Here is a 21968-nt window from a genome sequence, read left to right on the forward strand (position 1 = left end):
GCTCTGTCTAGCACGGTCCTCTCAGTGATTGCTCTGTAGGAGCCCATCGCTGGAGCCACTGTGTCCACCTGGGCATGCATGCACATGCGCCTGCACATACACAGATATGTATGTATGTAATCTTGTGAATATAGTTTGCATCAGAGTGCTGGGCCCACTATTCCAAAGCTCCCAGTATGCTCCATTTCTACTACTCCTCTGGCTCCTGCCTATTTACAGTGCTTTGTTTTCCATTGTAGATTAAGCATTTCCGAAGGTGACCTGTCTGCTTTAACTGACTCCCATGGTACTACAGGATGTTGCCTGTGAGTTCCTCTAGAGGGCAGCTCAGTTCAGTGCTCTGACTATAGGTAGCTGGCTCAGAAACATTTTCAGCAGAGTATACACAGTCACATATGATCCAGGGTGAGGTTTGGAAGGAAGACATTCAAAGTGCAAGTTTCTGACAGCTGACTGGTTCTGCCTCAGAGGGTGAGGGGTGTTGTATGCACTGCATTTTTCTTCATTTATCCCCAAATCAGGGAGAAGAAATCACTAGCTAGCTGGGTTGCTCCTGGCATACTACAGCCAACTTTCATAGCTCATCTTCTCGGCTGTCTGTATGAGAATCGCGTGGAAGGAGATTCATCGGTCCCGCTGGCTTGCTGCCATGTTAACCGACAGTTTGTGTTTCCCTCAGAAGGAAAGAAATCACAGCACAGAGCAACCACACTCACCTGCTCGGGGCTCATATAGAGTTTGGTCCCGACTTGCCCTGTGTGTCTGGCGTAAGCTGGCATCGGCGTCAGGACCACCTGCTCTTCCTCATCCTGGTCCATTGCAGTCACTAGTCCAAAGTCTCCAACCTTTACCACATCATCCACGGTGAAGAATATGTTGGAAGGCTGGAAAAACAGAGCAGGAAAGAGAACGGTGGGTGTGTACTCAGGGCAGAAAGGGAAGGAATGAGCTTAATGGCATGTAAATGATATGGAAAATACAATAAAGGAAAACGCATCCTGAAAGTCAGTTATCTTTAAAATAGACAAATACAAAAAACTCTTTGATGCCCGTACATCAGGAAGAGTGGCAAAAGGTAACAACATCTATTGAATGCTTCCCTCAAAGGGCCCCCATTCTCCAGGGTCTCGAGTAGCTCCTCCCTCAACACTAGCTTCATAGCCACTCTCCTTGAGTAAGTTTCTCTATGTTTACGACACAAGCCTTAACAATGACAATGCGAACAGTAATAGTAAAAGCGAGCACAGAGGCACTCGCCAGGCGTCAGCGCTGTTACAGCAGTGTACTATGATGAACTCGGTTCCTCCTCCCAACTCCACAGGTGCTCCCATTTTCCAGGTACAGAGACTGCAGCCCAGCGAAACTAAGCCCATTGCCGAGGGTTACCCAGCTAGTAAGTGGTGGAGTAGGGATTGAAACCATGCAAGCCCAGGCATCTGGCCCCGTGAGAAAAGGGCCTGGCCTTGTGATGCCCTGGTGCTTGTCCGGCACTCAGCATGTTTATTTCTGGCCCGAGAGCAGCTAATCACTACTAACACAAGTGTTTCATGAATGAGTGAGTGGAACCAATGGACTGACTTTCTGGTTTAAGTCTAAGAGGGGGAAGCAGACTCTCTAGGGACATCAAAGCCCTTAACGGTTACTCTCTACCACCTTCTAGAGTCTACATCTACCCCCAGACATCTGCCCTGAGTTTCAAACGCTCATATGCAATTGTTTATAACATATGCTTAACTCCCAATGAAAAATGAGACCAAACTCAATACTTTGAATCAAAGCTGACTCATAGTGACCCTATAGGACAGGGTAGAATTGCCCCCTTTGAGTTTCCGAGACTGTAACTATCTACGGAGTAGAAAGCCCCATTTTTCTTCTGCAGAGCGCTGGCAGTTTTGAACTGCTGGCCTTGTGGACTGCAATGCAACATGTCACCACGATGCTACCCCAGTAGCTATGCTACCTACTACTGTCACCCAAGTCAACCTGGCCACAATTCATAGCCCCTGAAACATGGAGACACGAAGCCACATGGCCCATGAAACTGAATTCCATAGGTTCTAATACTGGTAGACACAGTAAAGTTCTACTCTCAATTTCCAAAACACCATTCCGCAACGTTGACACTGAAGCAGTGAAGATGGTGTGCACAAAGAATATCTGCAGTATTAACCCGATGCTCTCCTACAAACCACCTATGTACCAGGGGTAATAATGGATCACACTGCCTCAAATATCAACTGTCCGCCCCTTTCCTACCTGCTGATGTCAGTTATGTATTGAACACACAAAAAAGGCAGATTTCTGGCTCTCCAGCATCTGTCCACGAGCAATACTGGCTTTATTATGAGAAATCCCTTTTCTTGACGAGCAGAAACCCAAGGAGTGTGTGTGCTTGTGCGTGCATGTGTGAGCGAGTCATCCTGGCTCCAGAGATTGCCTAAACCCAATGAGCAGCAACCCCAGGTGTGTGTGTGTGTGTGTGTGTGTGTGTGAATCATACTGGCTCCAGAGATTGCCTAAATCCAACAGCAGAATCCTATCCTCTGGCCAGCTACTGGAGACTGGGGTAAGGATGGGTACATATTCTGGGCTTATCGACAGTAGTGGAGCAAAAAAGACTTTTCTTTCTAGTCCTGCCTCACCCGCTTTCCAAAGACTTCAAGCAAAACAAAAACATACGGCCCCAAGAATCGCTAGTATTCAAAGTCCCATGGACCGCCAAAAGAACAAATAAATTGGTCTTAGAAGAAGTACAGCCAGATGCTCCTTAGAAGCCAAGAAGGTGAGACTTCGTCTCATGTGCTTTGGACACGTTAATGGGAGCAACTGATCCTCGGAGAAGGAAATCATGCTTGGGAAAGAACTATAGTCTCGGAAACCTTACACTAAGGAGCAGTTCTACTCTGTCCTATGGGGTCACGATGAGTCAGAATACACAATGGCAGTGACTTAGGTTTCGTTTGATATTTTAGGTAATAATAAAAGCCCAGTACCACTTTGGGGGTACTTTGGACCCAAGGTAGTAGAAAAAATAATCGACTGGAAGTAAATTTGGAGAAGGAGGGGCTGGAAAGTACTGATGACAAGACCAAAAAATGACCCAACTCCGACCTGGAGAGAAAGCCTAGTGTTTAATGTTGAACTCAAAGGCTAAAGTCAGAATGTAGCATAGAACTACATTGAGCCAGAACTACAAACCTTGAGAGCATTTTTGTTCCTTTCTAACACGTAAGAAAGCTTTAAAATGAATCGGTCTTTAGAAAGTAATAAAACCTTTATGATTTCTAAAGAAAGCTAAAGGATGTTTTCTGTTTGAAATGTCCTAGTACAAAGAAAGGAAAATCCTCCTAGCGTGAGGCAACCAACCACCAATATCTCACTCACATTAGAGACTCATTAGGAGAATATTTGTTATTATAGAAAACATGGTGGTGGGCTGCCTTTCAATTTGCTATTTTATGTGGCCAAGTAAAATTACTTGGAATGATTCTTCAATCCCTCCTCCCAAATAGGGTGTGTGAAACTCTGATGGGAGGATTGGTTAGTTTTGCCATTCTAGTGGGTGTAAAGTGAGCCAGCTCAGACACAGAACCAGAGAATCCCAGGACCATCAAGAATCCTAGGATTAATCAGGGTGCAGTGTAGCAACGATGAAAAATACAACTTTCCTCTCGTTCCTAAATCCCCACCCCTACTATCATGATCCCAATTCTACCTTGCAAGTCTGGCTAGACCAGAGGTTGTACACTGGTACAGATAGGAACCAGAAACACAGGGAATCCAAGGTGGATGATCCCTTCAGGACCAGTGTTGGAGTGGCGATGTTGGGAGGGTATTGTTTGAGACTTCTGTGTGGACACTGCAATGGGTTATTGAACCCAACAGAGAAGTAGTGTGCTTGGGGAGGGGCATCCTGTAGCAAAATGCGGTAAAGAGAGTTGGAGGGTGGAAGCATGTCTATACCTCAAAGGAATCATTCTTGGACAGAAGTGGAGATGGATCCTACTTCCCCCTCTCTAGCCAGAGGAGGTCGAAAATAGCCTCCACACCATTTGCTCACTATGTATTACAAGTGTTAAATAAAATGTGTACATTAGCTAGTTGGTTTGTACCACATACTAATAATTTCTCAGATTCAAACTTAAAATAGTTAAGTTTTCTTTCAGGTTCGGGGTGCCTACCCTCCTGCTGTCTTCTCCCAACAAAAATTACACATTTATGAAATTTTCAGTCAGTGCAGAACCATCCCAGGCAATTAGTTTGGAACCAAGTCCAAATCACGAATGCATTAAAAGACTCTTCATGACCCACTGTAGGAAGTTGGTGTATTTTAGCAAAACTCTTTTTGAAAGAAGCACACCAGGCTGTGTGATCATGAGGTGCTGAAGGGATCAGTTATCAGGTATCAAAGAACAAAAATTATATCATTGTGTGCTCACCTCCCTGATATGATCGCTGAAGACAAACGGGTGCATAAGCAACTGTGGCGAAGAAAGCTGATGGTGCCCGGCTATCAAAAGATATAGCGTCTGGGGTCTTAAAGGCTTGAAGGTAAACAAGCAGCCATCTAGCTCAGAAGCAACAAAGCCCACATGGAAGAAGCACACCAGCCTGTGCAATCACGAGGCATTGAAGGGATCAGGTAACAGGCATCATCAGAACAAAAAATCATATCACAGTGAATGAGGAGAGCAGTGTGGAGTGGAGACCCAAATCCCGTTTGTAGGCCACTGGAGATCCCCTTACAGAAGGGTCTCGGAGAGGAGACAAGCCAGTTAGGATGCGATGCAGCAACGATGAAAAATACAACTTTCCTCTAGTTCCTAAGTGCTTCCCCCACCTCCCACTATCATGATCCCAATTCTACCTTGCAAGTCTGGCTAGACCAGAGGATGTACACTGCTACAGATAGGAACTGGAAACACAGGGAATCCAGCGCAGATAATCCCTTCAGGACCAGTGGTGTGAGTGGTTTGGAAAGAGGGAACTGATTACAAGGATCTACATGTGACCTCCTCCCTGGGGGATGGACAACAGAAAAGTGGGTGAAAGGAGACATCGGATAGGGCAAGATATGACAAAATAATAATTTATAAATTATCAAGGGCTCATGAAGGAACGGGGAGCAGGGAGGGAGGGGAAAAAACGAGGACCTGATGCCAGGAGCTTATGTGGAGAGCAAATGTTTTGAGAATGATGTTCTTTACATAATCGATGTATGTATGGATTGTGATAAGAGTTGTATGAGCACCTAATAAAACGATTAAAAAAACTTATCTGAGGTAATTTATCATATTATAGTACCACAATAGTCAATATTGTATGCACTAGGAATAGAATCAAAAGATCTACAACTACAAGCAATCATCTCAGCAGCCAAGACACTTTCTCCATCCATTTTGACACCCCTCCTCCACAGCCCAGGCAGTTCTGAAATGGGGGACAGCGTGGCTATGTTACGTCATCTGCCCCAATCCAAAACTGGCTAAATAAAATGTCCCTTCCACTTCAGTCTCCTCATTGAGTAAGGACCTATGGAGACTCATGTTAGGGTAACTAAAAGCCACAGAAGAAATGGGGTACACAAGTGGGGGCTTCAAAATGTTTGCAGAAAAATGAAATGAAAATACATGATTCCCAGCACCCCAACTCTCTGAAGACCCATGAGGGGACTGGCGATGTTCTTTAGAGTACAGTGAACCTAGCACATTCCATAGCAGAATGCATGATCTTCCTGAAAATTTTCCAAGTGTGCAACTCATTTCTGCAGCAGACCAGACCGTTAGGCTACTTTCCCAGACCCTTGCTCCCTCACCCCTGACGTCCTTACTCTTCTCTGCTGTTACAACCTGCAGTGCGAGGCTCTCAGCTCCGGGAAGATTTCCAACTGCCCTATCGGGATGCTAGTGACTCGATGGCGGTGCATTTGCTTTTTTTGGCTCTGCAGCTCCTGCTCTGAGGCCCACAGTGTCAGACCAGAACCATGGTGAGCATGGGGTGGCACCAATACAAACCTTGAGGTCCCTGTGCATGAGTCCTTTACTGTGCAGAAACTCGACCGCCTCGGCTATCTGCAGGAAGATTTGCAGGCACACGGTCCTCTCCCGCTCCTCGATGGCACAGCGCCTGTTCATCCAGTCTTTGAGGTTCTCCTTCCTGCACAGCTGCATCTGAATGTAAAGGTACACCTTTGGGGAGCTGGGCTGCAGTTTTTCGGCAGTGGTTTTGGTAAGGTCTAAACTTAAAGTGGTTGGTCTTGGAGGAGAAACAGACAAGGTGGGCTCGGAAGAAGATTCGCTACTGGAATGCTCGAGACTGGCTAGTTTGCGAACATAATGGTTGCCAATATGCAGTCGGTTCGATTTGAGCTCCCCTTTGCTGGAGGCGTTACCGCAGCCAGAGTCTTCAAATACTATAGAAGAGGAGGTGCGCTCCCGTGTCTGTGCGTCAGAGGCTTCCGAAGGGCAGAGCTCAAAGGAGTGCCCCTCATCATTGCCATCCATGGTACCATCCTCCACCTCGCAGTCTGTAAGGCAACTGTCCTGGAGGGTGTGCACTGGATCCAAGGACCCACTGATGTCTGCTTGGTCATTTCCCGGGAATTCCACTGGAGAGAACTGGCTCTCGGACGAACTGGTTTGGCCACAGGAAATCCCTACAGAGAAAGACCTGCTTCTCTGCGAAGGAGTTATGATTTCAATGTGTTCTTTTGTAGAGAAGGGATCCATCCTGCGTATTTTCACTGATGGTGCATCCATTGGGCTCGGAGAGCTGAGCGGCCAGTCTGTGCTGGAAGTGGACGGAGGAAAAGGCATGAGTGAGGGCATGCTGGTTCGAACGGTGTCCTTTGTTTAAAAAGCCTCAACTATAATTAAACCAGTTTCCAGATTACCAACAACATGTGGGTAACACAAAAATAGGATGCATGAGACCCTCTCAAATCACATTCCAGTCACGCTTTCTAAAAATTTCAATGGGAAAATTTCATCTTAGACTTGAAACAGCTGGGGCTGTCACGCTGGGGTAGCCATGTTCTTGTGCCCCAAACACGAAGTCCTGCAGGAAATGAAGGACGGGCTCTTTGGTGGCTACAATGCAGAAGCTCCTGGGAAAAGTAGGGCAGCAGCTAATACGGACTTGAGACAAGGAGGCTCCTTCAGTCGGTCTGTCCATGGGTTAGCTATTGGCTGCCGCTGCATGTGTTTCTGCAGCAGAGTGCCTGACCCTGGATCTAGCACTGCTTCAGAAACCTTAGGCAGGCATGTTACTCCCGTTGTTTTCATCAAGGGCATACTGGGAATCTGCCTCCTTTTTGTTCTCATGGATATGCTTTGACAATCTTTCTTAGAGCCAATCAAACTATACGGCAGGATATGGGAAATATTTTTGGATTACCTAAGTTTGCATAGTTTTAATTGCACACATACAGCAAATAAAACTGTATGAGATATTATGGGAAACATCTTTGGGTTACATATTTTTAATGTAGTGTGGTTTAAAAATATGTTTAAAAGCCATTAAATTGTTGAGTATCAAGAGAAAATCCTAATATCAACTTACAAAAATGGAGCCAAATGAAAACACACAAGACCTAATGCTGAAAAAAAAAACTAGTATAAATCTAATAATTTAAAAAATTCCTGTTCTCAAAAGCAAAACCAAATAACTGGTGACTCAAGAACTTCCCAGAAATAGGATGAAAGAGAACAGAAATGTGCCATTCTTCCCTTAAAGCAAAGCATTCTGAAGCTACAGAAAGGACATTTTGTTCATAGACGCAAAAACAAAAGAACTAGCCTAAAGGGAAATGATTCATTTTACAAACTCTATCCAGCAAAGTTACCTCTCATCTTTCAACCAAATTTCATCCATCTTCTCCTGCCACTTCTCTGGAGGAGTTTCCAACCAGGCGTTGAAATATCGCACGATCCCTGGGTGCTCCAGCTTGGCTAAAGCTTTAACTTCTCGCATGACCTTTTCCCGAGCCAGTTCCCTGTAGTAGCGAGAAAAGAAGACACCGAAGGTTGCTCCTATCTGTGGAAGTGATCACAGCCCCTTAAATGCCGAGCGGAAACACAGTGGAATAGAATGGCGGAAACACAGATAGAGTAGTGGACACAGAAATCCAAACTTAGAAGTAGATGGAATTGGCTTAATGAGATTGTGTAAATCTAAGAAGACAGCTCTTAAGTCCTATATTTAAAAAAATTACAATATATACTTTAACCACCCCTTCCCCTTCTTCTGGAAGTTAGTACCACAAGCACAGCTATTGACTCACTGAAATAACACATATCAGATGACTAAAAATAAAATCACCCTAGACTTGATAGAAGGATAAATAGGTGAGTGAGGCATTCAGAAACCAAAGTTCACATCCCAAGCTCAGGAGGATGCAGAAGTACCACCGCTAAAGGGTAGACTGACAGTCCCCAACGCCTCCACGGTCTTGTTCGTCAGGAGGCCTAGTGACAGTGAGTTAAATTCATTCTGTGTATCTATTGCAGTATTTCCCAAAGCAGGAATGTAAAATTATGGTCTCTGCAAACTTCATTCCCACACAAAAAATTAAAGCAAAAAGACAAACACTGCAAAGTCACTTTTAGGGCAACCTATTGGCAGTCCGAATGCTCCACAATAAGAAATAGCTAAAACATGGCACTTGCACTAGTCAGACGATCCTCTTGAAACACATCTGGCCATGAAAAACGCTGACAACGCCATGAAGGGCGAGCACGAAACTGACCGGTGCTGATAACTATGTTGCCGACTGCATAAACTGATGCCCCCAAAGAAAAAGAAACCCAAACAATAAAAGGAAATATGAGGGGAATTCAAAGAGTTTGCTTTTAAAAAAATGGAATTAAAAGATAGCGGAATTTCCCCACAAACTTTTTGAAGCCCACTCATACTTAAAAATGTTAATAGTGGTTCTTACTGGGTAGAAGGACATAACTGGCATCTGTTGTAATATTTTTCTACAATAAATATAGAAGATTGTTAAATGGTGCTATTTAATAAAGTCAATGGGAATTGAAGATAGAAATTTCCAGGTTTCCATCTTGCTTGCGTTCACACCCAATGCTCATGGAAGCAGTTGGTAAAGTAGTTCAAATGGACACTGCATTGAGACAATGTGCAGCACAAGGCCTCTTTCAGGTGTTGAAGAGAAAAGTTGAACTTTGAGGACCAAGGAAGGTATGCCGAGCTCAAGCCACACCTTCCCATGACCTCGTGTCCATGTGAAAGCCGGACCCTGAGTAAGGAACACGGGGATTGATGCGCTGGAATTGTGGTGCTGGTGAAGATCACTGAAAGCATCAGGGAATGCCAGAAGAACATGTCTTGGAAAAAGCCCAGCCAGAATGACCCTTAGAAACTAGGATGGTTCATACTTTGAACATATTATCAGGAGAGATCAAGCCCTAAAAAGGACACCATGCTTGTTAAAGTAGAGGGCAGCAAAAATGAGGAAGACTTGTGGCAAGATGGGTTGACACAGTGGCAGCAACCGGGCATGACAATAATTGTGAAGAAGACACAGGCTGGGCAGTGCCTCATTCTTTTGTACACAGGGCCGCTGTTGGCACAGGCTGGGCGATGTCTCATTCTGTTGTACACAGGGCCGCTGTTGGCACAGGCTGGGCAGTGTCTCATTCTGTTGTACACAGGGACACTGTTGGAACCGACTTGATGGTACCTAACAACAGAGGTATTATAAAAAGTATCTTGGTGCCATTGTGGTTAAAACACTTGGCTACTAATCAAAAGGTCAGTGGTTCAAACCCACCAGTGGCTCTGCAGGTGAATGGCATAGCAGTCTGCTTCCAGGAAGATTGACAGTCTTGGAAACCCTATGGAGAAGTTCTATGAGAAAGTTTAAAATCCTATTAGAAAAATTGAACTGAAAGATAATGGAATTTTTCCATGAATTTTTTTTGAAACTCTAAAACTTTGTCCTATAGGGTTGTAATGAGTTGGAATCGACTCAGTGGCATTGGGTTTTGGTTACAGGTATTACAGAAGTCCTGGTGACACAGTGATTAAAGCACTTGTCTGCTAACCATTTGAGAAAGATGCGACAGCCTGCTTCTGTCGAAATGACAGCCATAGAAATCCTATGGGGCAGATGTACTCTCTCCTACAGAATAACTATGAGTCAGAATTGACTTCAAGGCAGTGGGCTATTGCTTTTATAGGTATTAGTCATTACTATGGGGAAAGTCAGTCCTGCGTTGTTAAGAATCAAAAACAAGGGCAGACAAAAGGAAAACCATAAACAACCCCATTAAAATGTGGGCAAAGGATGTGAGCAAACATTTCTCCTAAGAAGATGTACAAATGGCCAGTAAGCACACCATTAGGGAAATGCAAATCAAAACCACACACGGAGATACATCTTCATGTCCACGAGCCTGGTGGTTTTCAGGTAGACAACACTTGTACTAAGTGTTGGTGAGGCTGTGGAGAAATTGGCACCCTCATTCGCTGCTGGTGGAAATGTAAAATGGTACAGACACTATGGGAAGTCTGGTAGTTCCTCCAAATTAAATACAGAACTTCTACCCGATTCAGCAATCCCACCCCTAGGCATATACCCCAAAGAACTGGAAGCAGAAATGCAGTCCGGTTCTTGTACACCAGTGATCACTGCACCCTTAGTCATCATCGTCAACAGGCAGAAACAATCTGAAAGCCCAGCAATAAATGAATGGATAATACAAAAGGTTATATAGATAATATATGTAATAGGATACTATTCTGCTATAAAGAGAGATTATTCTGATACATGTTACAGTATGAATGAACCTAGAAAACATTATGTTGAGCGAAATAAGTCAAACACAAAAAGGCAAGTTTGTACGATCCAAATTATATGAAAGAACAAGAACAGGCAATAGAAACAGTGCCTCCCCAAGGTGGGTAGGAAGGGAAAATGAGTTATTGTTTAAGGGATACTGAGTATCTATTGTGAGCGATTATATTTACTTGGGAAGTAGTAGTGGAGATTGTTATGCAACATGGTACATGTTATTAATGTCACCGAATTGTACCTTTAAAACTGGCAAATACTTTTAAATGCATGTCTTAACCACAGTAAAATGAAAACAAAACAAAAAAAAACAGATGGCTATTTTAAGCACATGAAAAGCCATCTAAATAGAACAGATCTTTTAAATAGCTGGCTCCATGGTGGCTCTTAAATCTAAGACTCTGAAGACCATAGACGGTGTTTGCTATGATCCGTAGGTTCTCAACAAACAGAGATAACTAAAGATGGAGAAAGCCTCAATATGAAGGACAGAGTACCTATAAGATCACATGGTACTAATTCAAGTTTACAAAAAATAGCATTCATTACCGATTGGGGAGACGGATCCTTTTGATAGCATAATTGCAGTCATCTACTTTATTTCTAGCTTCAAAGACAACTCCAAACCCTCCACGACCCATGCACTGAATTGGTTCAAAATCTGTTAGATAGCTAAAAATAAATAAATAAATAACAGAAAAGGGTAAATTAAAAAAAATAAAAAGTTTGCAAGTAGTTTTAAGTGTTATAGTATTAACCAGGTCAATCTCTTTATGATATATATGAATTTATATACCCAATAATTCTCAGAGAAAAATTTTAATATGTAGTTTGAAATCTAACAGCCTTCTTTGTTCTCTTATATGTATAAATTAGAACACATTCTAAAATTTCTCCCTAGGAAGTTTATTAATAATAAAAGACCTTTGTTTAATTGGGAATCACTTATTCTTACAGCAATTGTACTACTGATCCTACCCAATACTTACCAACATGTACAAAATATACTACTGATTCTCCAAACATTTACCTCATCTAGCACTTTGAACTTTCATTTAGAACATGGATTTTAACTTTTTTTTTGTCATTGCCTGTATATTTTATGGAAAAAATGCTATGAATCCTATTACATTTAATTACTTTTTGCAGTTCGCAGCTCAATGCGTAACCAGTGTAACCCCCAGGCTCCTGGATTTAAGTGTTTTTAAAGTCATAAATCTTTCTAGGACCTCAACCATTCTGATATGAGCTGGTTACTTCAGGGGTCAATACGCTCATCAGCAAAGGTCTTCGGACAGAAGCTACACTGTGGCACCCGCTGTGGCTTGCAGCGAGGACCACCACCCTGCGGCCTGCTTCTCCTTTAGTCCCTGACCTCCTCAAGTGCAATGGCTATTCCCTCATCACTCTTAGGCTTTTGCTCCTACTGTTTGCTTTATTGGGACGACCCTTCTTCTCTATATGCAATGAACCCCTCTTCTTCCCTCCCTTTGCTCTTCTCTCCACTTCTCTAAGAGCCTCCCTAGACCCCGGTCTTTGTTTCTCTCTGTATTTCCTCAGTCTGGGCACTACCTAGCAAATAGGAGTCCTAAGATATGTCAGTTGAGTAAATGCATTCATGCCTGCTGCGGATGGCATATGTGATTCCAATGTCTCCCTTATAAACACACATGTATTACTTTCTGATGTGTACGGTCACACAAATTTAAAAATAGTTGGCTCAGCTGGTTAGAACATGAAATTAAGGAAGAGAAGCAAGAACCCCAACCCTCTATGGGCCAATTACTTTCACAAAGAATGAAGAGTAATAACCAGCATATGCCTGAAAATAGCTATCATGGTACTTCGGGGCAAATCAACCTCCCCACTGTGAGAACCCATAAAACTCAGGCTCTACTCCAACTGAATGGTCTTCGCATATTCCGAAACACCCATACGAAAACAAATAGAGCTTCTGAAAGAAGTAACATCTTAGATGATGATTCTAGATCCCATAAATATAAGTATAATCTCGTCTAAGTTCCCAGCTGATAACTGACAAAACTGGGGTTTGAACTCACTAATGAATCCGGAGCTTATGCTCTTTAATGCTGACTTGGACACACAGTAAGCACCCAATAAATATGAGGTATCTCTAGTATTATCATCAAAGAACTCCTTTTATACAGCAAACAAACAAAAAAAGGTCATTCTCTTCACACTGAATAAAGCTATAGAAAAATTGATTTACATTTAATTCAACATTAGAGCACCTTATTAAACTTCTCTTCAAAACAGTCTTACAACTATGTTTACTTAACTTGTATTCACTTCTCCCTTGGTCTCTAGCTCACCCTTAATTACTCGTGATTTTAAGGTTCACATCACGTGTGACCTCATTCATGATGCCCCATGGAACCATTATAACCAGATTTAGTCTTGTGGCTTATGGTTCAAATCCAGTGTTACCCTTCAGGATAGGCCTAGTTTTTAAACATTTCTGCAGATTCCTAAAATATTGTCCTATAAACAGTTATTCAAAACAAATGTTCAAGGAGCAATGAATGACTTCAGCAGTCATCAACCAGCCTCTTGTTCCCCGCCCACTTCTGACTGCCATGTGTTGACTGTTGACCACCACTGGAGTGTTATGCTAGTCAGTATCTTTCTGATCAAGAGCGTTAAGGTCACCTTTACTACTTGTTAGTCACCTAGTAATGTTGCTTTCAGAAACTGGTAGCTGAAAGAGATCAGTTGTCAATTCTTGGCATACATAGGAATGCAGCTTAGGTAATACCCTAAGTCCTCAGGTAACCAAAATGCCTCACATTTTCGCTCCTTTTTTCAGTCTTTCCTGTCCTAACCCATTACCTTGGCTATTAAACAATAAAGTTTCATGTCTTTTCCTTGTATTTCATGGTATTTACTGATAAGATTATGATATCAAAACATAGCAGGGAAATCACAATCAACCTTGTCAAAATTCCCTGCAGCATCAAAGGTGGTGCTGTATAGCTCACAGATTGTCACCAGCTTCGTTCTTTGAATTTTAATTTCAAATGGTTTGAACTGCCTACTTTTTAGTAGTGCACCCATCTTTCTCTTCCTTCTGCTTTTGGAAAGTGTCAATATTATTGGCATATGGAATTTCTCCCTTATCTTTCTAGATCTTATCTAGACAGAATAAAAGATGAGCTAGGTAACAGGGGATTAAGCAATGTAGGGAGACTAATCTCATACTTTAATTACTACATGGACACCACCATCAATATCTGATACTATTAGTACCAAGCCCAGTACAGAGTAGACCCTCAGTAAATAAGTCATCCAAATAAGAACTTAGATTAGCAGTTGAAATTCTAACCCCCTACAGCACCCCATATTTCAGTCTTTCTTAAGGTACAAAACACTTCGAATGAATTTAAGTTACTAGTGAGCTCCGGCCATGTTTTATTTACTCAGATATTCACAGGCTTAAAAAAAAGTGAAATGATTTCTTCTCTGATTCACATGGCTTCCACCAGGAGCTCCAACCCACAGGCACTTTATGGCGACTCACCGTGATACATATCCAGAATTTTTTATTTCACTCCAGCTACTGTCATTTGTGTCACCACTTATAGAATCATATTTATTTTCCGTTTGACATTGAGTTTCAGATTCTTTCCTTTGCTAGTTGAATTGGGAAAAGAAAAACAAAATCACCACCAATACATAGCCAAATGGAAGTTCACTAATGGGAATCCCGATGGTTACTAAAACAACACTGGGAGCAAGAAAGCACTAAAAAAAACAAAAAATGTAATGTTTCTATTTATTATATTAAGGGAAAAAATGCATCTTCCCACTCTCCTCCCTCTAGTGCCCCGGGGGATTTTCTTTCTTTAAATGTCAGCACATAACTAAGTGTAAAGAGAAAGACTGTGTACATGTGAAAGGAGGTGTGCAGACTTCCAGACAAGACTAGAATGATTTCACTTCCAACTAGCCTTGCAGGCCCTTTATAAATGCTTTCAGTGACAGGAAGCTGGATGTGTCTTCCCTGCCATCTCCTAAAACATCTCCAGAGGATGTCAATAATCATGTGGCTGAAAGGGATCCATTTGTGGAGTCAATGGTTCCTTCAGCAATTCTTTACTGAGCACCGTGTAAGAGCTGGGGAGGCAGACAGTGAGTAGGAAACAATGGAGACCCAGTCCTGACCCAGTGGCTGCAAAAAATAACTACCTACCTATTAGGCACTTCAGTTAGGGAAGTCAGAGTGTCCTAAGACAAGAGAGTGGACTCCAACGTAGATTAGAGGTCAAGGAAGACTCCCCAGACGAAATGACAAGTAACTTCAAACTAAAAGGTGTCTAGGCGTGAACAGTGTGAGGAGGAAGGGAGTGGAAGTGGGAGCAAGGGGAAGGGGTACGCTCACTGTTTACCTTACAGAGGGAAGAACACTACCAGGCTAAGAGAGGGTCTGACCCATGGGAGGGCGGCAGGAAGTTCAGCATGGGGGAGCGTGAAGCATGGAAAGGAGGGCAGAAAGTGGCTAGGGCAGGGGTGAGACATGAGTAATGAGCCAAACGCCCTGCCATCAAGTCAATTCCGGCTCTTAACAACCCAATAGGGCAGAGCACAACTGCCCCCAGTTCATTTCCAAGGTGGTAAACCTTTACAGGAGCAGACAGCCTCACCTTCCACCTGCAAGGCAGCTGGTGGGCGGGCTCCCAAGTGTTGGCCTTGCAGTGAGGATTCCAACTCATACCCTACCACACCACCAAGGCTCTTTGAGCAATGAGCAGGCCGGTACAGATCTTTCAGGATCGTGCATGCTATCCCAAGAACATAGACTTTATCCTGAGAGCAATGGGTGGGGTGCACAGGGGGGATCAGTTACTAACGTGTTTTAAGCCGGGAAATGAAGCTAGTGTTAGGATATGTGGAGAATGGGCTTGAGAACAAGAAAGGCCTAGAAGCATAAAGACTTGTTAATAGTCATGTTAATGATTCAGGAGAGGGTTATGGTGTTGTGCCAGGAAAATGGAAGAGCAGACACATCGAAGATATTTCCGTGGAAGACTTTAATATAACGTGGTGACTGATTAGATGAGGGAGGGAGGAGTGACTTCCGGCTGTGGTAACTGAGGATGGCTGTACATTTTACTGAGAGACAAAAAGTCCCTGGGAACTGGCTGGACGATGGGAATGGGTGGTAGTTGTAATGCTATCAACTGAGAGATAGGTCTCATATAATGTATCTGTGTAGCTCTGGGTGGCGCTGTCAGGCAAGTGCCGGACTGCTAATCACAAACCCATCAGCTACCCCTTGGGACAAAGATGAGACTGTACAGCCTCGGAGACTCTGTAGAGGGTCAATAAGAGTTAGAATCCACTGGGTGGCAGAGGTTTGGGTGCGGCTCCAGGAGGCAGCTGGACCAGAGAAACAGACTCTGGAACCATTAGAGTGTAACATAGTTGGAGTGGGGAAAGTAGGGGAGACTTGTGGAAAGAACAAAGAAAGGTCTCAGGGGACTCCCCACTGAGGTTCATGAGGGAGGAGGACAAGGTCCTGAGGCTCACACGCCAAGCAAGAAGCAAACCAATAGGACCGCGTTAAAAGAAGCTGGTTAAAAGAGGTCAAAGGGGGGTGTTTGTTTGGTATTGGCAAGATTCAGTTAGATTTGGATTGAGAAACGTCCGTGAACTTGAACAAAAAGAGGATCACTGGGAACACTGGTAAAAGCAGCCTCAGTGGGATGCTGGGGGTGGGCGTCTGCGCAACTGGGGAGTGAGTGGGAGGGAAGGACGCGGAACTGAGAGCACAGGCAAGAACCCAACATACGTTTAAAGCCCACCCCACCCCGCCCAGTTAGGGTTCCTTGACACCTAACCCTCGGATGCTGGGCAAGTCTCTTACTCTGTGAAGATGAGGATGGAAAAGCCTGCGCACGATAAAGGTGGTGGCAATGATGCAAAACAGAATGGTCCCAACGATTTCTTTCCACCAGTGTAAGAGGAGGACCGGATCCTTCTTGCGGACGTTCTTGTTGTACGCCGCGTTGTCGAGGAATCTGACTGTGATCTGCGTGCTCCGTTTGCTCCTCTCCCTCTTGTAGTACGGCAGGTAGTAACCATTATCTTCAAGGCAAACATGGAAAAAGTGGGGTTTTTTAATAAATCATTTTATTGGGGGCTCTTACAACTCTTATAACAATCCACACATCAACTGTATCAAAGACATTTGTACATATGTTGCCATCATCATTTTAAAAACATTTTCTTTCTGCTTGAGTCCTTGGTATTTGCTCTTTTCCCCTCCCTCCCTTCCCATCCCACCTCCGTGGATCCCTGATAAATTATTATTTTCATATCTTGCACTGTCCACTATTTCCCTTCGCCCACGTTTCTGTTGTTAGTCCCCCCCCGTGTGTGTGTGTGTGTGTGTGTGTGTGATACATCTATCCTATAAGTCAGTTTCCATTTCTCTCCCTTCTCCCTCCACCTTTCCCCCTAACCTCATGGTATCACTACAACCATGACTGTTCCTGAGGGGCTTATCTGTCCTGAATTCCACGTGCCAAGAGCTCTTATCTGTACCAGTGTACATGCTACGGTCTACCCAGATTTGTACGTCAGAACTGGGGTCATGATAGTGGGGGGAGAAAGCATTAAAGAACCAGAGGAATAGTGTGTGTTCCTTTGGTGCTGTGCTGCACGCTGGCTGTTTCATTCTTTCGCATTGTCTACTGATGGGCTTTGGGTCTCCACTCAGAGCCCCATCATTTACACCAGCATATTTGCTTGTTTTGATGCCTGATACCTGATCCCAGTGAACACCTCATGATCACACAGGTTGGTGGACTTCTTTCAGGTGGGCTTTTTTGCTTCCGTGGTAGATGGCCCCTTGTTTTACTTCAAGCCTTTAAGACCCCAGATGCTGTATTTTTTTTTAATCGCAAATGTTTAATTAGGGGCTCATACAATTCTTATCACAATCCATACATACATCAATTGTGTAAAGCACATCTGTACATTCATTTCCCCCTCATCAGTCTCATAGCATTTGCTCTCCACTTAAGCCCTTGGCATCAGGTCCTCTTTTTTTCCCCTCCCTCCCCGTCCCCCGCCCCCAATGAGCCCTTGATAATTTATAAATTATTATTTTGTCACATCTTTCCCTGCCCAACATCTCCCTTCACCCCCTTTTCTGTTGTCTGTCCCCCAGGAGGAGGTCACATGTAGATACTTGTAATCGGTGCCATCTTTGCAACCCACTCTCCCTCTACCCTCCAAGTATCGCCACTCATACCCCTGGTCCTGAAGGTATCATCCACCCTGGATTCCCTGTGCCTCCAGGTCCTATCTGCACCAGTGTACATCCTCTGGTCTAGCCAGACTTGCAAGGTAGAATTCGGATCATGATAGGGGTGGGGGGTGGGGAGGAAGCATTTAGGAACTAGAGGAAAGCTGTATTCTTCATCAGTGCTACATCGCATCCTAACTGACTCATCTCCTCTCCTAGATCCCTCTGCAAAGGGATCTTTGTATCTTTTAATAGCCAAGTACCTGCTACCTGCTTTCTTTTTTTTTTTTTTCTCTTTTCTGCCACCTGCTTTCTTTACCACATTTGCTTATGTATCCATTTTGACTTCAGCATTTATGTAGGGAAGGTGAGCATCACAAAATGCCAGGTTATTAGAACAAAGTGTTCTTGCATTGAGGGAAATACTTCTGTAGAGACCCAATGCCCGTCTGCTACCTTAACACTTAACATTTAAATATATGTATGCAGATCTATATCTCTTCGTTACATATTTACATATGCACATGCCTGTATTTATGCGTCTGTAAATGTCTTTTGCCTCCTAGTTCTGTACTCTAGTCTTTTTACTTTCCTCCTGTCCCACTATCACGTTAGACCTTCCTTTGACTCTCAGTACATTCTCTTGGTTACATTGCGCTTGATCAAACAAACCCCATCAGGCATTCTACACCCTCTTCACCATCGATTTTAGATCTCTTATTATTCCCTCATTCCTGGATTTGTTGGCTCCCCGCTCCCTTTCTCCCTCCTCTTTCTCTCCCATATCCCCCCGGAGCTGTCAGCTCTGTTGTGTTCTACTCGGAACTGGTTATCATGTCTATGCTATAAGGATAGACAAGAGCAAAAGAAAAATGAGAAAGAAAGAAAAAAGCTTATGAAAAGTTCCAAGTCTGTTTGCTGGAAAAAGCGCTTTTAAACAATAAGCTGAAAGCTACTTTCTATTGATTGCAGCATATCCGCCCCCCCTTTCTTCCTACTTCTTTAACACCTTTCAAACAGCTTCATCAATTCTTCCTCTTTTTTACCAAGCAAAAATATTTTATTCCGTAAGTATCTTGAATTTTCTTTATACCTACATGTAACACTATAAGAAAGACACAGGGGTACCCTTATCCTATTACCTCATTATTAATTAATTCCATCCATAGAGTAATAGAATTAGGCAGTACTCAATCTCCCTCCATGGCATTTTAAGTTTTCCTTTCACTTGCTACAATAAAACACATTTTAACACGCCTGAAGGAAGGCATCACCATCAGGACCCTTGGCTGCAAACTGAGCTTGTCCCAGAGAACACTTGTGTTTTGTACCTTCTAGTTGCCATTACTGGGACAGGCTACACTCTTTTTTTCTCTGGGACAGATTACAGAATTTTCTATGTCTTTGGATTGTCTCTAGTTCCGAGTCTTCTGTTTGTGGACTGTTTTGTTTGGGTCACTTATTGGTGTGATCTGCAGGCAAGTAGATTTGTCACTCACGTGACTCCATGTGAGCAAGCAGAGCTACCCCTTGGGTTTTCTTGCTAGGTTACTTAAAAAAAAGTTTTACTGGGACATAATCCTCATATCATATAATTCAATAGTTGAATCATATCAAGAATCATACAATAATTACCACAATCACTTTTAGAATATTTTCTTCTTTCTTGTACTCCTTTGTTATTAGCTCCCCATCTCCCCTAGAAATCCTTAGGTGATGCCCACCCCCTCTCCATTTCCCCCAAGAAATCACTAATCCAGTTACTATCTCTCTAGATTCACCCATCCTGGATGTCATATACCAAAAAACATTAAAAAAACAAAGAAAGAAAGCTAACAACAATAACAAAATAAAATACAAAAAAACTTCAATCAAAAAGAAAGCAGAAAATATTAAAAACTAGGACAACTTCAAAATGGGTCAACTCTGTATCAAATGAAGGGTTCTTTGAAAGTAATAAAGTCATGATAAGGTGTGGCATGTTGCCCTATCTGCATCGGCAGTAATCCACTCTCCAGTGCCCTCTGCGTGGCAGACAGCAGGCTGCCCACCTCCCTGGCCTGTGGTCAGAGAGAAGTCACCAGAGGCTTCATCTAGGTGTGGGCCCTGAAAACGGATATGGGGACGCCACGGCCATCCATAGCCTTATGTAAACCATACCCCACAGACCTCTCTCGGCTGTAATCTTTACAGAAGGAGATGGCCAGGTCATCCTCCTGGCAGCACGAGGTAAGTTTGAGCTGCCAACCTTTCGGTTAACAGCCGAGTGCAATGGCACCACTAGGGCTCGTTTTATAACCAATTTATTGTATATACTCGAGTATAAGCCGACCCGAATCTCCGTCGAGGCACCTACTTTGACCACAAAAGCTGCATAAAAAATGTGCTGAAAAACTTGGCTTATACACAATTATATACAGTAAGTCGTGCAGTAGTCTCCTAGTTCTTGAATCTAGAGAACCGACAAGAAGCCTATGTAGTTATTCTAATGCAGATTTGAAGATGTTTCTATAACAAATGGTTAAAAAGAATTTCACATTTAAATGTATCCTAACTTTAAAGAACTGCTACCTGTTATAAAAAACAAAAAAAATCAAACTCACTCACTGCCATTGAGTCAATTCTGACACATAGTGACCCAGAAGGTCAGGATGAACCGGTCTCTGTGTGTTTCCAAGAATATAACTTTTTCTTGTTCTTTTTTTCAAAAGTTTTATTGGCATATAATTCACATATCATACCATTCAATGTAGTTCAGTCACACCAGGAAGAGTTGTGCAATCATCAGCACAATCAATTTTAGAACATTTTCTTCATTCCTGTGCGCATCATTAGGTCCCTATTTACCCCAACCTCCCCTGCACACCCCAAAACCAGCTCCAAACTCACTGCCATAGAGTCAGTGCTGACTTGTAGTGATCCTGTGGGTTTCTGAGACTGTAACTGTTTTTAAACAGTTTTATTGGGACAATTTATTTACCATACAGTTTAATCGTTTAATCATATCAAGCACAATTGTATAATCATTATCACATCAACGTCAGAACACCCCGCAACATAGCTGAATCATCTTTAAAATGAGTTGTACCGTCAGTCAGTTCTAGTGCTCCCTCCTGCCTTCATTTTTTATTCCTGAAACCCCTTTCCCTCCATATCACCCCCCCGCCCTTGTATCACTTTTTATCACTATGCATATCTTAGGCATGACTCTATGGAGCAGAGGGTCAAACTCAATTACAACACTGGCCATTGGGTGCAACAGGCAAGATTCACGCAGGCCACATCACATTTACAAATTTTGTTAAATTTATATTTTGAAATGAGGATTCGGGAACATGGATAGGATAATTAAAACACTATATAATTGCTTTTATTTAAACATTTATTCTATTTAATGTATTTATAAAACTAAAATTATTCTTTTTTACCCAAAACTTGCCAGTGCTTTCCTCCTACTAGTTTTCACTTACTTATGTTGGGACTGGAAAATATAGCAAAGTAACTAATAAAAAACACAAAATGTGGGACAGCTAACAAACCTGATGCACAATCGTAATGGCTTCCCTCTAAAACTGATGGCAACAAATATACATATGTTCTTGACACAATGGATGGATGTATGGATTGTGATAGGAATTGTACGAGCCCCCAATAAAATGATTTAAAAAAAATTGTTAACTAGCATTGCCGCTAGGTCTGATTCATAACCGAACAACCCAGAGTGCTCTTTCTGACCTCTTTGCTATTGGGAGCTGTTTACATTACTTGACACTGTGAGCAGCAGGCATATCACGTCCAAACATCGCCAGAACTGAGTCAGCATGTTTATACACGTTCAGAGGCCCCCAGGAAAGGCACTGGGCCACGTGTGTACTCGTCTTCAGT

The 21968-nt window shown here is 43.0% G+C and overlaps 1 protein-coding gene across 1 annotated transcript in view; it reads right to left on the reverse strand.

Moving 5' to 3' along the window:
* EIF2AK3 (eukaryotic translation initiation factor 2 alpha kinase 3) overlaps positions 1-21968 on the reverse strand; it is a 91454-nt gene that overhangs the window by 11721 nt on the left and 57765 nt on the right. Inside the window, exons 9-14 of the mRNA XM_075563122.1 lie at positions 16698-16918; positions 14352-14464; positions 11363-11485; positions 7844-7993; positions 6015-6789; positions 717-884 (exon numbers count right to left, since the gene is read on the reverse strand). Of these exons, the coding sequence (XP_075419237.1) occupies positions 717-884; positions 6015-6789; positions 7844-7993; positions 11363-11485; positions 14352-14464; positions 16698-16918 (1550 nt within the window). The remainder of the gene's footprint in view (positions 1-716; positions 885-6014; positions 6790-7843; positions 7994-11362; positions 11486-14351; positions 14465-16697; positions 16919-21968) is intronic.

This window comes from Tenrec ecaudatus, chromosome 11 (genome assembly GCF_050624435.1).
Source record: "Tenrec ecaudatus isolate mTenEca1 chromosome 11, mTenEca1.hap1, whole genome shotgun sequence".
NCBI classification, from domain to species: Eukaryota; Metazoa; Chordata; class Mammalia; order Afrosoricida; family Tenrecidae; genus Tenrec; species Tenrec ecaudatus.